Source organism: Salvelinus alpinus, chromosome 1, assembly GCF_045679555.1.
Source record: "Salvelinus alpinus chromosome 1, SLU_Salpinus.1, whole genome shotgun sequence".
Classification (NCBI taxonomy): Eukaryota; Metazoa; Chordata; class Actinopteri; order Salmoniformes; family Salmonidae; genus Salvelinus; species Salvelinus alpinus.
Window position 1 is genome coordinate 106,745,721 of NC_092086.1, and position 19,759 is coordinate 106,765,479.

At 44.9% G+C, this 19,759-nt stretch overlaps 1 protein-coding gene across 1 annotated transcript in view; it reads right to left on the reverse strand.

Moving 5' to 3' along the window:
- Nucleotides 1-19,759, reverse strand: part of LOC139537888 (ADP-ribosylation factor-like protein 15) — a 68,443-nt gene that overhangs the window by 34,014 nt on the left and 14,670 nt on the right. Inside the window, exons 2-4 of the mRNA XM_071339769.1 lie at nucleotides 13,307-13,451; nucleotides 12,925-12,984; nucleotides 1,849-2,057 (exon numbers count right to left, since the gene is read on the reverse strand). Of these exons, the coding sequence (XP_071195870.1) occupies nucleotides 1,849-2,057; nucleotides 12,925-12,984; nucleotides 13,307-13,451 (414 nt within the window). The remainder of the gene's footprint in view (nucleotides 1-1,848; nucleotides 2,058-12,924; nucleotides 12,985-13,306; nucleotides 13,452-19,759) is intronic.

A 19,759-nucleotide genomic window follows, 5' to 3' on the forward strand; every position in this document is an offset into this window, starting at 1 on the left:
TCGTCTGTTTAAAATAGGCAGGTTAACAGACAGCTGCTTCAATAGGTTTAGTTCGCATGAGCACGGCTAACCTGAAAACAAATCTGGTGTGGTATCCATGACGAGTCTGATCCGCTGAGATAGGGATGGCTTCATGGTCAGGGTGACCTCATGGTCAGAGTGACCTATACCGATTGTATGATTAGATTGTCTTTATCTGATTGCAATTTGGTTATAGAAGCTCTTCTCAAACAGATGTTAGTGCAGCTCGGGTAAGTTAGTGCTCTAAATGGTGTCTGTCTATTGGCCTTTACCCAGCAGGCAGAACTGGTTGGAGTGACGTTGTCATTATCGTGTCTTTCATCACCCCATAGGCAGGTTGTGTACTGGTTGTATAGGGAAGACGTCTTTACCCGATTGCAATCTGGTTACGTGACTCAACCAAAGAAAACATAGTTGAGACGTCATGTGTACAATTTAGCCTGCTGGATATGGTGTTCAGCATTCCTTGTCGATTTGGATTCAAAAGGTGGGAAAGGATGTGCGTAAAGAGGCCAGTGTCTGAGTGTTATGTTACCATAATTGGTCTACTTGAGTGTGAAGCTACATCCCCAGGCCCAGGGTTGGTGTTAGTTTGTATGTCAGTGTTGCGTTGTTACCATACATTGCCTTGTCTGAGACAGAACAGCCCATAGGGCAAGAGCCCATCTCCTGTTTCTGTAGCGTGAGGTAGCTTGATGTACAAGTACACCCCCTGGACAGGACACTAGTCTATCGTTTGCCATAGATATACATTATATTACAAGTATTATGCCATTATCTATAGCATTTATAGCCATCATTGTTAATTATCTCCTGTACGGCGTGTGCAGCAGGTGTGTGTGTGTTGCACGGGTCAGCTGTTCACCCGCCGGCAATTGTCAACAACCCATCCGCAACCGCCCCGCTATATATGTGTGAAAGTGAAAATCTAGTTAACATCGGTAAAGTTCTCTTTCATCTCTGCTTCTCTGGCACAGTGAAAACATTTAGGGACCGGGTAGAAAATGCAATAACTCCATGGAACATTTCCAAATGACATAATTTTGACCAGTTCTAAGGGAATTAAAATCTGTGAAAACAACCCAACATGTTTTTCACAACATTTCAGTTCGGCTTGGACGCATATTTTATGTGGTTGAAATATAAATCAGCATTTATGATGCTGATAAAGATTTCACCTTCCCTAACCACGCATTCATTCTCTCAACATGCTGAAAGAAATAAATATTATTTCTCCACTCCTGTTCGAGTCAAAATGTACATTTGGTGTATCATCTTGCTGCAAGAAATGCTTAAATTCTGCAAGAGTTAACATTAAGGGTATGTGAGAGGTTATAGACCTACAGTCAGTGTCCAGATTTCAGTTACTATTCCATTTAACCCATCTGAACAGTACAGTTCCCTTGACATGCCATATTTGAAGTTACAGTCTTGTGACTGTTGAATTTGTATAGCGCCTCAAAATCATCACACATAACATCTTTCCCAAACATTAGGCTGTTCTGGCCCTCCCTGTTCCCAAAACATTTGGCAGTTGTACAGTTAGGACCTAAAGTTTAGGCTAACACACCAATGGCAGAAAAAAATAATGAAAGAAAAACCTCAATGTAGCCTATCGATTTGAATTGCACATGGATTTGTTATGCATTGGTTTTGTCTTTATTCAACCTGCCCGCCCTTCATCCACACAACATTTCATGACCCTAAACCCGCTCGCACAGCGGATATAACCGCACATTAGTGCCAGGGGCGGCAGGTAGCCTAGTGGTTAAAAAACATGAGTCAACCCACGCATCACTAGTATGTGTGTGCGTGCGGTCGGCCTACCTCCTGTGTAGTGCGAGCAGCAGGTTTGTCCTGGTGGTTGGCCAGTATGAGGAAGGGCAGGGTGCAGAGCTGGGGGTGCTGCAGGGCAGAGTGGAGCTCAGTGCGGGCCATCTCCAGGTCCTCGTCTGTGGAGGCGCTGTCCAGGATGAACACCACTCCCTGGGAACCCTGGTAGTACCGCGACCAGTACTTCTTTATCGAGTCTGCTCCTGGAGAAAAAGACAGACGGCTGTGCGCATGAGCACAGGGATGGATGCTCACACACACACAAACGGACAGACGCGCGCACGCACACACAAACACATGCACACTGACGCCCCACACAATTAGTAGTACCACCAGTTCAAATACCTCAATTAAATCAGCTCCTTCAATTGATAGACAGGCCCCCACACATGCTATACACAGACAAGCACACACATAATATGAAAACACACACACACACATGTTCTCTTGGCACTGGCTCCAGTATGATTTCAAATTATAACACACTGTCACAAGCTATTACAATACTCTAGTGCCAGTCAAAACCAAACTGTTTTTTAAACGTTAGCTTCAAGAGGCTCGTTCTACATAATTCAATTGTAGGTTGATAATCCAGCAAATAAAATGGATACCTATGAGCAACAGAGACCTCCAGCAAGAAAGAGGGAAAAAATGCTTTGAATTTCAACATTGTTTCAATTGGAATACGTCTGGAGAACATTTTCCAAATGCTTCTACCCTCCTTTCATAAGATCTTTGTGGATAGCGCATTGTGTTTTTAAGACCTCAGGACTGCCAACTTTTAGCCTCCTGCTCTGTTGCGCTGGGGGCCGGTGGGGAAATTACATGTCTGTCTAAATGAAGTGTGTTCAACACAAAAAAGTTTGCATCCCAAATGGAACACTATCCCCTGTATAGTGCACTACTTTTGGCCAAACCCCTATCGCATCCTGGGTCAAAAGTAGTGCACTATAAAAAAGGGAATAGGGTGCAATTTGGGACGCAGCCAAAGATTATCTTTAAAGGAGAAACAACTCAGAGCACATTAAAGCAGTTCCCTATGAGAGCCACTCTACAGCACAGTTCAAATGAACTTTCTTTTACAATGAACATATGGTTCCTTTTCTGCACAACAATTTGGGGGTACAAAAGACTCACCAGGCAGGGCATGGCTTTGGTTAGAGTGAGTGACAGAGAGGGGGAATAGAACCACAACCTCGTAGGAATAAGGTCCATTATCAGGACCCGCATTGTTAAATTACTCTCACTGAGTGTGGCTGGAAAAACAACCACTTATTTTTCTGAAATCTAAAAGAGAAAGAGGCCATGGTTTAACTCTTCCATCTCTGGGGCTATAGGAAAAGTGGACCTGACTGTAATTTAACCACGCCCACCGACATCTCTCATTAGGGTGTTATTCATTAGGGAATCAAACGGAAGAAAACAGACAAAACAGGGAGGGGCTACCTGGACTTGTCCAACAAGAAACGCTTGTTTTAATGTTCCATTGCAAAGCGCTTTAAAACATTTTGCCCTAATGAACACGATCCAGGCGTGTTTATGGCTGACTCCGCCTCTCATTACAAGTGTTTACAGACGATTAGCCTACTACTCTCTCTGAGAATCCATTAAAAACTCCATCCCCCAACTTGACCAATATGCCTGCTCAAGAAATTGAGTAATATTGCGTGGGAGTATGAGCTGAAACAGCTTACAGATGAACTATTACGTATCAAAACACCTCAAATAATTGTGTGGGGGGGAATGGGGGTTAGAGGAGGGGTAGGAAGTTAAGTCTTAACTAGACCGTATTATCAAGATGAATCTATTGCTCAAGAACAGATGCTGAAAAATCTGCCAAGCATAAGAGCTTGGCTATCCATCACTACCGTGGCCTGAGAAACAATGTTGAAACCAATGTTCAAACGTAATCTTGCTGAGGGGTGTTTTACAGGCTATTAGGACATCAGCAAGGCTCCCATACACTCATATAAGACCACTGGCTATTGTGTGTGTTCATCTCCCGCTCTATTTATATACAGATGTATGTACGTACAGTTTCAGTTTGGACACACCTACTCATTCAAGGGTTTTTCTTTATTTTTTACATTGTAGAATAATAGTGAAGACATCAAAACTATGAAATAACACATATGGAATCATGGAGTAACCAAAAAAAGTGTTAAACAAACCAAATATATTTGTTATTTTTCAAAGTAGAAAAAATAAAGAAAAACCCTTGAATGAGTAGGTGTGTCCAAACTTTTGACTGGTACTGTTCGTATGTACAAAACTATGTGGACACCCCTTCAAATTAGTGGATTTGGCTATTTCAGTCACACCCGTTGCTGACGTGTATAAAATCGAGCACACAGCCATGCAATCGCCATAGAACATTGACAGGAGAATGGCCTTACTGAAGAGAGTGACTTTCAACGTGGCACCGTCATAGTCAGTTCGTCAAATTTTTTCCCTGCTTGAACTGCCCCGGTCAACTGTAAGTGCTGTTATTGTGAAGTGGAAACACCGGGCTAGGCCCCTTAGTTCCAGTTAAGGGACATTTTAATGTTACAGCATACAATGACATTCTAGATGATACTGTGCTTCCAACTTCGTGGCAACAGTTTGGGGAAGGCCCTTTGCCGTTTCATCATGACAATGCCCCCTTGCACAAAGCGAGGTCCAGACAGTAATGGTTTGTCGATATCGGTGTGGAAGAACTTGACTGCCCTGCAAAGAGCCCTATCCTCAACTCCATCGAACACCTTTGGAATGAATTGGAATGCTGACTGCGAGCCAGGCCTAATCGCCTAACATCAGTTCCCGACTTCAATAATGCTCTTCTGGCTGAATGGAAGCAAGTCCCAGCAGCAATGTTCCAACATCAAGTAGAAAGCTTTCCCAGAAGAGTGGAGGATGTTATAGCAGCAAGGGGGGGGGGGACTAACTCCATATTAAGGCCCATGATTTTGGAATGAGATGTTCAACAAGCAGGTGTCCATATACATTTGGTCATGTACAGAAGATTAAGAACACCCCCCCCCCCTTCCCTCAAAACAGCCTTAATTCGTCTGGGAACGGACTCTACAAGGTATCAAAAGTGTTCCACAGAGATGCTGGCCCATGTTGTTTCCAATACTTCCCACAGTTGTGTCAAGTTGGCTGGATGTCCTTTGGCCGGTGAACCATTCTTGATACACATAGGAAACTGCTGAAGGTGAAAAACCCAGCAACGTTGCAGTTCTTGACACAAACCGGGGCGCCAGGCACCTACTACCATACCCTGTTTAAAGGCACTTACATGTTTGGTTTTGCCCATTCACCTTCTGAATGGCACACATACACAATCCATGTCTCAATTGTCTCAAGGCTTAAAAATCCCTCTGTCTCCGCCCCTTCATCTACACTGATTGAAGTGAATTTAACAAGTGACATCAATAAGTGACCATAGATTTCACCTGGATTCACCTGGTCAGTCTACAGTTGAAGTCGGAAGTTTACATACAATTAGGTTGGAATCATTAAAACTCGTTTTTCAACCACTCCACAAATGTCTTGTTAACAAACTATAGTTTTGGCAAATCGGTTAGGACATCTACTTTGTGCATGACACAAGTCATTTTTCCAACAATTGTTTACAGACAGATTATTTCACTTATAACTCACTGTATCACAATTCCAGTGGGTCAGAAGTTTACATACACTAAGTTGACTGTGCCTTTAAACAGCTTGGAAAATTCCAGAAAATTATGTAATGGCTTTAGAAGCTTCTGATAGGCTAATTGACATCATTTGAGTCAATTGGAGGTATACCTGTGGATGTATTTCAAGGCCTACCTTCAAACTCAGTGCCTCTTGGCTTGACGTCATGGGAAAATCAAAAGACATTAGCGAAGACCTCAGAAAAACAATTGGAGACCTCCACAAGTCTGGTTCATCCTTGGGAGCAATTTCCAAATGCCCTAGGGTACCACGTTCATCTGTACAAACAATAGCACGCAAGTATAAACACCGAGGGGCCACGCAGCCGTCATACCGCTCAAGGAGACGCGTTCTGTCTCCTAGAGATGAACGTACTTTGGTGCGAAAATTGCAAATCAATCCCAGAACAGCAAAGGACCTTGTGAAGATGCTGGAGGAAACAGGAACAAAAGTATCTATATCCACAGTAAAACGAGTACTATATCGACATAACCTGAAAGGCCGCTCAGCAAGGAAGAAGCCACTGATCCCAAACTGCCATAAAAAAGCCAGACTACGGTTTGCAACTGCACATGGGGACAAAGATTGTACTTTTTGGAGAAATGTCCTCTGGTCTGATAAAACGAAAATAGGACTGTTTGGCCATAATGACCATCGTTATGTTTGGAGGAAAAAGGGGGAGGCTTGCAAGCCGAAGAACACCATCCCAACCATGAAGCACAGGGGTGGCAGCATCATGTTGTGGGGGTGCTTTGCTGCAGGAGGGACTTGTGCACTTCACAAAATAGATGGCATCATGAGGCAGGAAAATTATGTGGATATATTGAAGCAACATCTCAAGACATCTGTCAGGAAGTTAAAGCTTGGTCGCAAATGGATCTTCCAAATGGACACTGACCCCAAGCAAACTTCCAAAGTTGTGGCAAAATGGCTTAAGGACAACAAAGTCAAGGTATTGGAGTGGCCATCACAAAGCCCTGACCTCAAGCCTATAGAAAATGTGTGGGCAGAACTGAAAAAGCATGTGCGAGCAAGGAGGCCTACAAACCTGACTCAGTTACACCAGCTCTGTCAGGAGGAATGGGCCAAAATTCCCCCAACTTATTGTGGGAAGCTTGTGGAAGGCTAACTGAAATGTTTGACCCAAGTTAAACAATTTAAAGGCAATGCTACCAAATACCAATTGAGTGTATGTAAACTTCTGACCCACTGGGAATGTGATGAAAGAAATAAAAGCTGAAATAAATCATTCACTCTACTATTATTCTGACATTTCACATTCTTAAAATAAAGTGGTGATCCTAACTGACCTAAGACAGGGAATTTTTACTACGATTAAATGTCAGGAATTGTGAAACACAGAGTTTAAATGTATTTGGCTAAAGTGTATGTAATCTTCCGACTTCAACTGTATGTCATGGACAGATCAGGTGTTTTGTCTACTCAGTGTATATATGTAACTTTAGACGAACAGAAAACATGACCACAAGCCAGTTTACCAGAAAACATATTGCATTACAATCACGTGTGACGATAACAGAAACCATATTTTCCACAAATGGTATGACATCATGCATGGTGTGAGATTAGTATTTTCAGATGCCTGAGCCACCCACTGACTGGCTGGCTGCTACCCACCGACTGACTGGCTAGCTGGCTGGCCGTCTGCTACCCGCCGACTGACTGACTGACTGACTGGCTGGCCGGCTGCTACCCGCCGACTGACTGGCTGGCCGGCTGCTACTGGCTAGCATCTGGTTACTACCCGCCGACTGACTGGCTGGCTGGCTGGCTACTACCCGCCGACTGACTGGCTGGCTGCCTGCTACTTGCCGGCTGCCTGCTACCCGCCGACTGACTGGCTGTCTGCCACACGCCGACTGGCTGGCTGGCTGCTACCCACCGACTGACTGGCTGGCTGGCTGCTACCCACCGACTGACTGGCTGCTACCCACCGACTGACTGACTGGCTGGCTGCTGCACGCCAGCTGGACGGCTGCTACACTCCAGCTGGACGGCTGCTACACGCCGACTGACTGGCTGGCTGGCTGCTACCCACAGGCTGGCTGGCTGGCCGCTCCCCACAGGCTGGCTGGCAGGCTGGCCGCTCCCCACAGGCTGGCTGGCAGGCTGGCCGCTACCCACAGGCTGGCTGGCAGGCTGGCCGCTACCCACAGGCTGGCTGGCTGGCTGGCCCCTACCCACTGGCTGGCTGGCTGGCCGCTACCCACTGGCTGGCTGGCTGGCCGCTACCCACTGGCTGGCTGGCTGGACGCTACCCACTGGCTGGCCGCTACCCACAGGCTGGCCGCTACCCACAGGCTGGCTGGCTGGCCGCTACCCACCGACTAACTGACTGGCTGGCTGCTACCCACCGACTGACTGACTGGCTGGCTGCTACCCACCGACTGACTGGCTGGCTGCTACCCACCGACTGACTGACTGGCTGGCTGCTACCCACCGACTGACTGACTGGCTGGCTGCTACCCACCGACTGACTGACTGGCTGGCTGCTACCCACCGACTGACTGACTGGCTGGCTTCTACCCACCGACTGACTGACTGGCTGGCTGCTACCCACCGACTGACTGGCTGGCTGCTACCCACCGACTGACTGACTGGCTGGCTGCTACCCACCGACTGACTGACTGGCTGGCTGCTACCCACCGACTGACTGACTGGCTGGCTTCTACCCACCGACTGACTGGCTGGCTGCTACCCACCGACTGGCTGACTGGCTGCTACCCACTGACTGGCTGGCTGGCTGCTACCCACCGACTGGCTGACTGGCTGGCTGCTACCCACCGACTGGCTGACTGGCTGGCTGTCTGCTACCCGCCGACTGACTGGCTAGCTGGCTGTCTGCTACCCGCCGACTGACTGGCTAGCTGGCTGGCTGCTAAGCGCCGACTGACTGGCTGGCTGGCTGTCTGCTACCCGCCGACTGACTGGCTGGCTGGCTGGCTGTCTGCTACCCGCCGACTGACTGGCTGGCTGTCTGCTACCCGCCGACTGACTGGCTGGCTGGCTGGCTACTACCCGCCGACTGACTGGCTGGCTGGCTGGCTACTACCCGCCGACTGAATGGCTGGCTGGCTGCTACTTGCCGACTGGCTGGCTGCCTGCTACCCGCCGACTGGCTGGCTGGCTGGCTGCTACACGCCGACTGGCTGGCTGGCTGCTACCCACCGACTGACTGGCTGCTACCCACCGACTGACTGGCTGCTACCCACCGACTGACTGACTGGCTGGCTGGCTGCTACCCACCGACTGACTGGCTGGCTGGCTGCTTCCCGCCGACTGACTGGCTGGCTGGCTGGCTGCTTCCCGCCGACTGGCTGGCTGGCTGGCTGCTACACGCCGGCTGGCTGGCTGGCTGCTACACGCCGGCTGGCTGGCTGCTACACGCCGACTGACTGGCTGCTACACGCCGACTGACTGGCTGGCTGGCTGCTTCCCGCCGACTGGCTGGCTGGCTGGCTGCTACACGCCGGCTGGCTGGCTGGCTGCTACACTCCGACTGGCTGGCTGGCTGCTACACTCCGACTGGCTGGCTGGCTGCTACACGCCGACTGGCTGGCTGCTACACGCCGACTGACTGGCTGCTACACGCCGACTGACTGGCTGCTACACGCTGACTGACTGGCTGCTACACACCGACTGACTGGCTGGCTGGTATTCACTACATAGTGCACTACTTTTTTTTACCAGAGCCTGATGGGAATAGGGTACCATGTGGGACACATACACTGGTATGGTCTGCACTAGAGCATCTGGTCTACACTAGATCATCAGGTCTACACTAGATCATCAGGTCTACACTAGATCATCAGGTCTACACTAGATCATCAGGTCTACACTAGAGCATCTGGTCTACAGTAGAGCATCAGGTCTACACTAGATCATCAGGTCTACACTAGATCATCAGGTCTACACTAGATCATCAGGTCTACACTAGATCATCTGGTCTACACTAGATCATCTGGTCTACACTAGATCATCAGGTCTACACTCGATCATCAGAGCTGAGAACTCCTTCCCTGGTGCAATCCACCGACCTGGTAGACGGACAATATCTCAAAGACCCTATCGCAATTTGTCTTTACACAATTCCTCACATCCTGTTTGTCAACTGTATTGGAGGAGAAGGTCCCCCCCTCGAACCTTCTTTTGGGGAAAGAGGTGTGCGTGGAGAGATGATGTGAGGAATCAACAAATATTAAATAGAGAAACAGCCACAGACTGACAGATCACACACACAGCATGATGTCATCATCCCGCTGACGGGAAACAGGCTGTGAGGAATCCCTCTGCTTTGAACTCCCATATCATCTCTCCTAAAGCCACGAACAGACCGAAAACATCTCAGAGACCAACCAAAAACATCTCAGCCAGAGGGCAGACGAACCAAAAACACTACAATCCCTAGCAGACAGACACGACTACTGTCAGGGAGATAAAGACAGAGAGTCAAACAGAAACATTACCAGTATGACCTGGTGACCTGCAAACATCTCCCCTATCAGATTCAATTCAAACAACACAGTCCTGTCTCCCTAACCCCCAGAGACACCAAATGATTCATTATTTAGTGACGGAACTAAAAAGACTAAACAGAACCACCCCCCCCCCCCCCCGATATACGGAACTAACAGACAAAACAGACCCCCCGACGAACGGTTAAAAGCAGCAGGTGACCATCCTATCGACCACATCCGCCTCTGACATCGGCCGGCAGACATTCATTATGGTGCGTCTTTTCCTTAACATTTCAGCACATGCCTTCTTCGAAACATCGGTTTGGTCCCTACAGGAAAAATTATTTGGAGTAGGCCAAATACACCGATTACAAAGTGTGCGACTTTGATAGTTTTTTCCAAATTTATGAACTGTTACTTTGATGGACTGTTACCTTGATGGACTGTTACTACCTGCAACATGTAGGTAACAGTCCTTTTTGGGCTGTCGGTCTCCAGCTGCCGGATGAGAGGCTGAATGTTCCCAGCCTCAGGTAGCTTCCAAATTGGGAATAGGGTGATTGGGAGTCCCATAGGGCGGCGCACAATTGGCCCTACGTCGTCCGAGTTTGGCCGGGCCATCATTGTAAATAAGAAATTGTTCTTAACTGACTTGCCTAGTTATATCAAGGTTAAATAAAATACATGACTTTCTACCTGGTCAAAAGTACGGCTCTAAATAGGGAATAGGGTGGTATTTGGGACGTGGATTCAGAACAGCAGCTAGGGGAACCCTGTCTGGAACTAAGGGAGAGTCCCTGTCCGCACCAATGATGTCATGTGGCCCACTCCCCACACACACATACAAACAAACACAGAAAGGACTTACACTTTACTGCCTCTCTGACCCACACAGTTGCACACCCAGTGGGCGAGTGACATTTTAGTGAACGTGTTAGCTACTTCATTTGCGTGTCGTGTCTATCCGACACGTTGCTTTCTGCATCAAAGTGGAGAGATAACGATGACTCATCTCTATGCAGGATGTGTGTCATTCAAGGTCTCAATAACATTTACTATCTTAGGGGACTCTAACATTCAGCTAGCCAAGGAAAAATGTATTAACATTGTTTTAGATGCCTTTGGGGTTTGTATACAGTTGAAGTCGGAAGTTTATATACACTTAGGTTGGAGTCATTAAAACTAATTTTTCAACCGCTCCACAAATTTCTTGTAAACAAACTATAGTTTTGGCAAGTCGGTTAGGACATCTACCCACAATTCCAGTGGGTCAGAAGTTTACATACACTAAGTTGACTGTGCCTTTAAACAGTTTGGAAAATTCCAGAAAATTATGTCATGGCTTTAGAAGCTTCTGTTAGGCTAATTGACATAATTTGAGTCAATTGGAGGTGTACCTGTGGATGTATTGCAAGGCCTACCTTCAAACTCAGTGCCTCTTGGCTTGACATCATGGGAAAATCAATAGAAATCAGCCAAGACCTCAGAAAAACAATTGTAGACCTCCACAAGTCTGGTTCATCCTTGGGAGCAATTTCCAAACGCCTGAAGGTACCACGTTCATCTGTACAAACAATAGTACGCAAGTATAAACACCATGGGACCACGCAGTCATCATACCGCTCAGGAAGGAGACGCATTCTGTCTACTAGAGATGAACGTAATTTGGTGCGAAAAGTGCAAATCAATCCCAGAACAGCAGCAAAGGACCTTGTGAAGATGCTGGAGGAAACGGTTACAAAAGTATCCTATATTGACATAACCTGAAAGGCCGCTCAGCAAGGAAGAAGCCACTGCTCCAAAACTGCCATAAAATAAGCCAGACTACGGTTTGCAACTGCACATGGGGACAAATATCGTACTTTTTGGAGAAATTTCCTCTGGTCTGATGAAACAAAAATAGAACTGTTTGGCCATAATGACCATCGTTATGCTTGGAGGAAAAAGGGGGAGGCCTGCAAGCCGAAGAACACCATCCCAACCGTGAAGCACGGGGATGGCAGCATCATGTTGTGGGGGTGCTTTGCTGCAGGAGGGACTGATGCACTTCACAAAATAGATGGCATCACGAGGCAGGAAAATTATGTGGATATATTGAAGCAACATCTCAAGACATCAGTCAGGAAGTTAAAGCTTGGTCGCCAATGGGTCTTCCAAATGGACAATGACCCCAAGCATACTTCCAAAGTTGTGGCAAAATGGCTTCAGGACAACAAAGTCAAGGTATTGGAGTGGCCATCACAAAGCCCTGACCTCAAACCTATAGAAAATGTGTGGGCAGAACTGAAAAAGCGTGTGCGAGCAAGGAGGCCTACAAACCTGACTCAGTTACACCAGCTCTGTCAGGAGGAATGGGCCAAAATTCACCCAATTTATTGTGGGAAGCTTGTGGAAGGCTAACTGAAACATTTGACCCAAGTTAAACAATTTAAAGGGAATGCTACCATATACAAATTGAGTGTATGTAAACTTCTGACCCACTGGGAATGTGATGAAAGAAATAAAAGCTGAAATAAATCTTTCACTCTACTATTATTCTGACATTTCACATTCTTAAAATAAAGTGGTGATCCTAACTGACCTAAGACAGGGAATTTTTACTCTGATTAAATGTCAGGAATTGTGAAAAACGGAGTTTAAATGTATTTGGCTAAGGTGTACGTAAACTTCCGACTTCAACTGTATATGGGGATATTCTGATATTGCTGGAGTGTGTATAGCCAGGGTTATGTTCAGTTAGCACGGAATGGGAGAAAACTTTTTGAAACGGAGGAAGTCCCATCTATACTTGTCCAACAAAACGACCCAATACTTTTCAAAATCGTTTTGCCCACTGAACTAGAAAACTTGAGTACCCCAACAACTTGAACAATGTGTTTCCATCATGAACAAAAATAAGTGAAGGAATTACCTCCGAGTTCCTTCACGTTTAGAATGGCATTCTGGAATGGAACAGCTTTGATGCTAAAACCTAGAAAACAGAATGACATGTAAAGCTTCACACAGAGATATGGCAGACCTTGCTTAATAAGAGGCAAGAGAAAGGTATTCAGCACGTCTTCAACACATGTAGGCCTAAAGCACATGTATGAGTTGTGAAAGGCTTATAATTCTGTTCTTTCAGCAGGTAGGGAAAATGTCTGAAGGCTCACCACTTAACTAATGAAGCTTAAATGTTTCAGTGCATGGTATACTTGAACGCTGTACTGCAAAAAAAAAAAGTGATATAGGCCTAACTGTGTAAACAGCATTTGGACTTGAAAAGTGATTTCTTCTGGTGAAGCGAGTCTCACCCGTAGTTGGCCCGATGTTGCCTGTGGCTTCACTGCAGAGTCTGGACAGTAGACTGGTCTTCCCCGAGCCTGTGAGTCCAATACACACCAGGTCATACTCTGGTCTGGGAGAGGGTGGTCCTTTACAGCACAGTGTCCTGAAACACTGGAGGTAGAAGAGAGAGACGGATGAAGAGAAGAGGGACACAGAGTGAAAGAGAGAGTGGGAAAGAGAGATAAAAAGATAGTGAAGATGGGGTGGAGGGGTGGAGAGAAGGGCTGCAGAGTTAGAGTAATAACAGGTCTGATGGCCAGAGCTAGAGCAGAGCTAGAGTATCTGTGGAATCTGTGTTTTCGTGTTTGGATTCTACACCCACTGATCTACTCTGTGACAGTGGGTGTAGAACCGAGTACGCCACCGAGTACGCCACTCGCCACTCTGGAGATGTTGGGCAGGATCACATCTGTTAACGCCATCTGTTTCCAGCCAAAGATCATGTAAGATCTGGAGAGGAGAGGAAAAAAAGAAGAAGAAAAAGTCCTCTCTCCTCTTCGCTTTCATTTCAATTCTGTGACACACGCAATCCTGTGACACACCACACGTCTTTGAACTTATATAGCCAGTGTGCTAAGAGAGGATGCATTGAGGTACCATAGTATTAGTACAGGATGTTGTGAGTGAATGTGAACCTCCAGATGTGTTATGGAACATGGTCCAAGTCATTGAGGGACTGTTTCTCCGTCAACATGGAAGATCAAAGAATCCTCAATAGGGGCCTCCTATTGAAACCTCCTATTGAAACCTCCTATTGAAACCAGGGAAGCTGGTCATGGTCTCACACACACAGTCTCACACACAGTCTCACACACAGTAAGGGCCCCATGGTGGTTATGTCATGTTTCTACACAACAAGCAATGTGCACCCGGTCTCTGGTCCGTTTAGTAGAAACAGATCCCAGGTCCCTCACCTTTATCTGGGTGCTGATAAAGGAAATGACATGGGTCTGGTCAGCTAAGCAGAGTCTGCTGCTCATAGAAGAAACATCACATGTAAAACTGTAAGCTCAGCTCGAACCAGTAGCATGCGCTGCTCTATATAAACAATAGCCCACTGATCTCCCCTTGCGGAAGGAGATAAGACAAGACAAGCCTTTCATGTTGCACAGGTGTTGCACCGGATAAACATGTTCCTCATTGGTACCAATTACAGACCTGTGTGTGTAGCCTAGCAGAGTCTGAAATAGCAGCTTAAACAAATTGATCTTAACATTACATACACAGGAACAGAAAAAAAAGGTAGGTCAGGTTGAGATTTAGAAAGTCGACATCCGTATACCATTCTCAGACTATGAGTGATAACAGCACAGACTCAGGGACAGTGTACTCCACCCATTGACTACTACACCATTACATGGGAAGAGACTGCCCTCTGGTGGTGATGATAGGCACTGTGGCAGCATACACTGAGTATACAAAACATTAGGAACACCTGATCTTTCCATGACATAGACTGACCAGGTGAATCCAGGTGAAAGCTATGATCCCTTATTGATGTCACCTGTTAAATCCACTTCAATCAGCGTAGATGAAGAGGAGGAGACAGGTTATAGAAGGATTTTTAAGCCTTGAGACATGGATTGTGTATGTGTGCCATTCAGAGGGAGAATGGACAAGACAGAAGATCGAAGTGTCTGTGAACGAGGTCTGGTAGGTGCCAGGTGCACCGGTTTGTGTCAAGAACTGCAACACTGCTGTTTTAATTATTTTTAATACTTAATATTAGGAAGCTGATCCTAATATGTAGTATACTCAGTGTATAGTGCTTTTTCTCACATCACTATTATGAGATGGGTGATGGCAGGACCAGTCTGGAACATAATCTCCTAAATATGCCATGTTTCTAAAGTAGTTCTAAATAAGATGGCAGGCTGCTCAGCTCTCATGACGTAGTACTAAATCACCTTGTTACAAAGCAGACACGAGATGGTTGACAATACTACCGTTTTCAGAACAAATAAAACTAAAAAATTCAAAACTAGACAAATTCTGATCCTCAACTACCCCGGAATTAGTTAAAAAGTCCATCTTGTGAATTTGTTCATTATTTCAACTCCACCACCAGGTGGCATGTGCCAGCAAGTTCCTTCACTACTGCCCATGTCAATTTTTTCGCTTTCTCTGACTGAGAATTTCAATAGCCTACAAGACTAGATGACCAAGCTCCACTAGCCCAATACCAGACTGGGAAGTCTCCAAACAAATAGACAACTTGACGATGTTTGTATTAAGGAACTCATGGAGAGAGCGAGAGTTGGGGGTTAGGAGCATGACCAACAGCTTGAACCAGTCGATCAACAGCCATGACTCCTGAGTGAGTCCTTGCAGACCCCTACTGCAGCCTTGCTATAAGAGATGGTTAGGAGCAACAAGACACACCCACATGTAAAATGTTGGTCCCATGTTTCAGGAGCTGAAATACAAGATCCCAGAAACGTATATATGCACAAAGAGCTTATTTCTCTCAAATTTTGTGCACATACAGTACTAGTCAAAAGTTGACACACCTACTCAAAAGGTTTTTCTTTATTTTTACGATTTTCTACATTGTAGAATAGTGAAGACATCAAAACTATGAAATAACACATATGAAATCATGTAGTAACCAAATAAGAATTAAATCAAAATATATTTTAGACTCCTCAAAGTAGCCATTCTTTGCCTTGATGACAGCTTTGCACACTTTTGGCATTCTCTCAACTAGCTTCACATGGAATGCTTTTCCAACAGTCTTGAAGGAGTTCCCACATATGCTGAGGACTTGTTGGCTGCTTTTCCTTCACTCGGAGGTCCAACTCATCCCAAACCATCTATATTGGGTTGAGGTCGGGCGATTGTGGAGGCCAGGTCATCTGATGCAGCACTCCATCACTCGCTTTCTTGGTCAAATAGCCCTTACACAGCCTGGAGGTGTGATGGGTCATTGTCCTGTTGAAAAATAAATTATAGTACCACTAAGCGCAAACCAGATGGGATGGCATATTGCTGCAGAGAATGCTGAATTCTTCAGAATTCAAAATAAATCAGACAGTGACACCAGCAAAGCACCCCAGCACACCTCCTCCTCCTCCATCCTTCACGGTGGGAACCACACATGCAGAGATCATCCGTTCACCTACTCTGCGTCTCAAAAAGACACAGCGGTCGGAACCAAAAGTCTCAAATTTGGACTCAGACCTAAGGACAGATTTCTACCGGTCTAATGTCCATCGCTTGTGTTTCCTGTCCCAAGCAAGTATCTTATTATTATTGGTGTCCTTTAGTAGTGGTTTCTTTGAAGCAATTTGACCATGAAGGCCTGATTCATGCAGTCTCCTCTGAACAGTTGATGTTGAGATGTGTTTGTTACTTGAACTCTGTGAAGCATTTATTTGCGCTGCAATTTCTGAGGCTGGTAACTAATGAACTTATCCTCTACAGCAGAGATAACTCTGGGTCTTCCTTTCCTGTGGCGGTCCTCCTGAGAGCCAGTTTCATCATACCGCTTGATGGTTTTTGCGACTGCACTTGAAGAAACGTTCAAAGTTCTTAAAATGTTCCAGATTGACCTTCATGTCTTAAAGTAAAGTAATGGACTGTCATTTATCTTTGGTATTTGAGCTGTTCTTACCATAATATGGACTTGGTCTTTTAATAAATAGGGCTATCTTCTGTATACCACCCCTACCTTGTCACAACACAATTGATTGGCTCATACGCATTAAGGAAATAAATTCCACAAATTAATGTTTAACAAGGCACACCTGTTAATTGACATGCATTCCAGGTCACTACCTCTGGAAGCTGGTTGAGAGAATGCCAAAAGTGTGCAAAGCTGTCATCAAGGCAAAGGGTGGCTACTTTGAAGAATCTCAAATCTAAAAAATATTTTGATTTGTTTAACACTTTTTTGGTTAATACATGATTTCATGTGTAATTTCATAGTTTTGATGTCTTCACTATTATTTTACAATGTAGAACATAGTAAAAATAAAGAAAAACCCTGGAATGAGTAGGTGTCCAAACTTTGGACTGGTACTGTATTTGTTTACATCCCTGTTAGTGAGCGTTTCTCCTTTTATTTTTTATTTCACCTTTACTTAACCAGGTAGGCTAGTTGAGAACAAGTTCTCATTTACAACTGCGACCTGGCCAAGATAAAGCAAAGCAGTTCGACACATACAACAACACAGAGTTACACATCCTTTGCCAAGATAATCTATCCACCGGATTAAAGAGCATGATCATTACAAAGGTGCACCTTGTGCTGGGGACAATAAAAAGGCCACTCCAAAATGTGCAGTTTTGTCACAACACAATGCCAGTGTGCAATTGGCATGCTGACTGCAGGAATGTTCATTTCTCTACCATAAGCCAACGTCATTTTAGAGAACTTGGCAGTATGTCCAACCAGCCTCACAACCGCAGACCACATGTATGGTGTTGCGTGGGCGAGCGGTTTGCTGATGTCAACTTTGTGAACAGAGAGCACCATGGTGGAGGTGGGGTTATAGTATTAGCAGGCAATGAACACAATTGCATTTTATCAATGACAATTTGAATAGAAAATAATACCATGAAGAGATCCTGAGGCCCATTGTGAGCCCCATTTTTTAAAGGTATCTGTGACCAGATGCATATATGTATTCCCAGTTATGTGAAATCCATAGATTAGGGCCTAATGAATTTATTTCAATTGACTGATTTCCTCATATGAACTCAGTCAAATGAAATTGTTGCTTATTGCGTTTATATTTTTGTTCAGTATACATTTAACTAACAGATAGTTAATCCAGAGATTCTTACCTCTGCCTCGATTTGGCAGTCTCGTCCAGAGCATCATGGCATTTGTAGTTTTTTATGATTGCCACATTAGCAGTTAATTAGCATTTCATTTTGGGGGGGGTAAATACAGGCAAATATATTGATAAAAGTCCCCCTGTCCTAGAAATTTACACGATTATCAAAAGCCTACACAAAACACAGCCCTTATTGTAAGTGTTTCTAAAAAAAAAAAAATATGGGAAAAATAAAAATGTCCTGTTTGATAGCTAGGTTTTATGGGTAATATGACTCATTCTGTGGTAGTCTATTCAAGTCAGGACTGAGAGACATTTTGAGCATACCAATGAGTTTACCAGTCAAATGACCAGGGTGAGGTTCAGAAACCCTTCCCAGCTAGCACATTTGGTTCATTGGAAGTTGTGGGAATGTACGTTTTTGGTTCTGGGAATGAAGCCATAAGTTTCCTTACAGTTAAAACTTTTTGGGAATGTACATTTTTGTGATTTTTCTATGGTTCTCTGAAAGTTTTCCTGGAAGGTTTTATTAAAAGTTCTGACAACAGAAATGATAGGTTATTTGAGGGTAATTAAATAACGTTCTGAGAACATTTCAATAAGACTTAATAAACAGTGCTAACTTAGTTTGGGTTAACTGTTTTGAACTCCAAGCACAGATAGGACACATGGAAATTAATTTGCTTAGGCATTAATCATGCAAACACATTTGTTTTTTTATTGTGGCATATAAGCTTCTGCTCTTTATCAATGGAATTAGTCCACTGTGCCACCAGGAAGCTAGCATGCCCTGTTTTTTTAACACAAACAAACTGTTCATTTTAGTTTATTCAAACAGACATTTTCAAAGGAATCAAGCACTCATTAAGATCAGTTAACAAGATATACGATAGAGTTTTGTTGATGCTGAGAATTAAATGTATATGTTTTAAAATAACATTCTTAGAAAGTTCATTGAATGTTACCAATGTTGTGGTTTTTATGGAAAGTTTAAATGAAGAAACCTGTAGAAAGCGTTATGCTGAATTACAACAATTCCAACAGAAGAACGTTGTTTCTTAATGTTCTGGGAACAATTTGAGAACATTACTTTAAATAGAACCATGAGGAAACCAGTAGGAAACTTTATGGGAAAGTTGTATGCTATATAACAATAGGACAACAATGATCTCCCCAAACTCTAAGAAAACATATGATTCTCAGAACGTTATGTGTTAGCTGGGTTCTATGGATTATATATCTATGACCTCAACACAACAAGCTCTTCGATATTTGGTGCATGTGCTGGCCACATTCAGTCAGTGTTTAGACTGGAGTAAATACATCATTTTGGAAACATTTAAATTTGTCAGGGGGTGCTGCAGCACCTTCAACAACCCTACCTCCCACGGCTGTGTCTCTGTCCTATTCTTAGCTGGCTGCTTGCTGTGACATGAGAGAGCCATATCTAGCCTATTCTTAGCTGGCTCTGAAAATCCCTCAGAAAGAAGGAAATGGAGGAGTGTGAGATTACTTCCATGTCATCGGAGCGGATGACACCAGGCTATGTTATGGAAGCATTTTTACCTCCTCACTGACAGAAAAACGCTGCCTTGAGGACAGACAGCGACCATACTGCAGGCAGGGACTGAGCTCTCC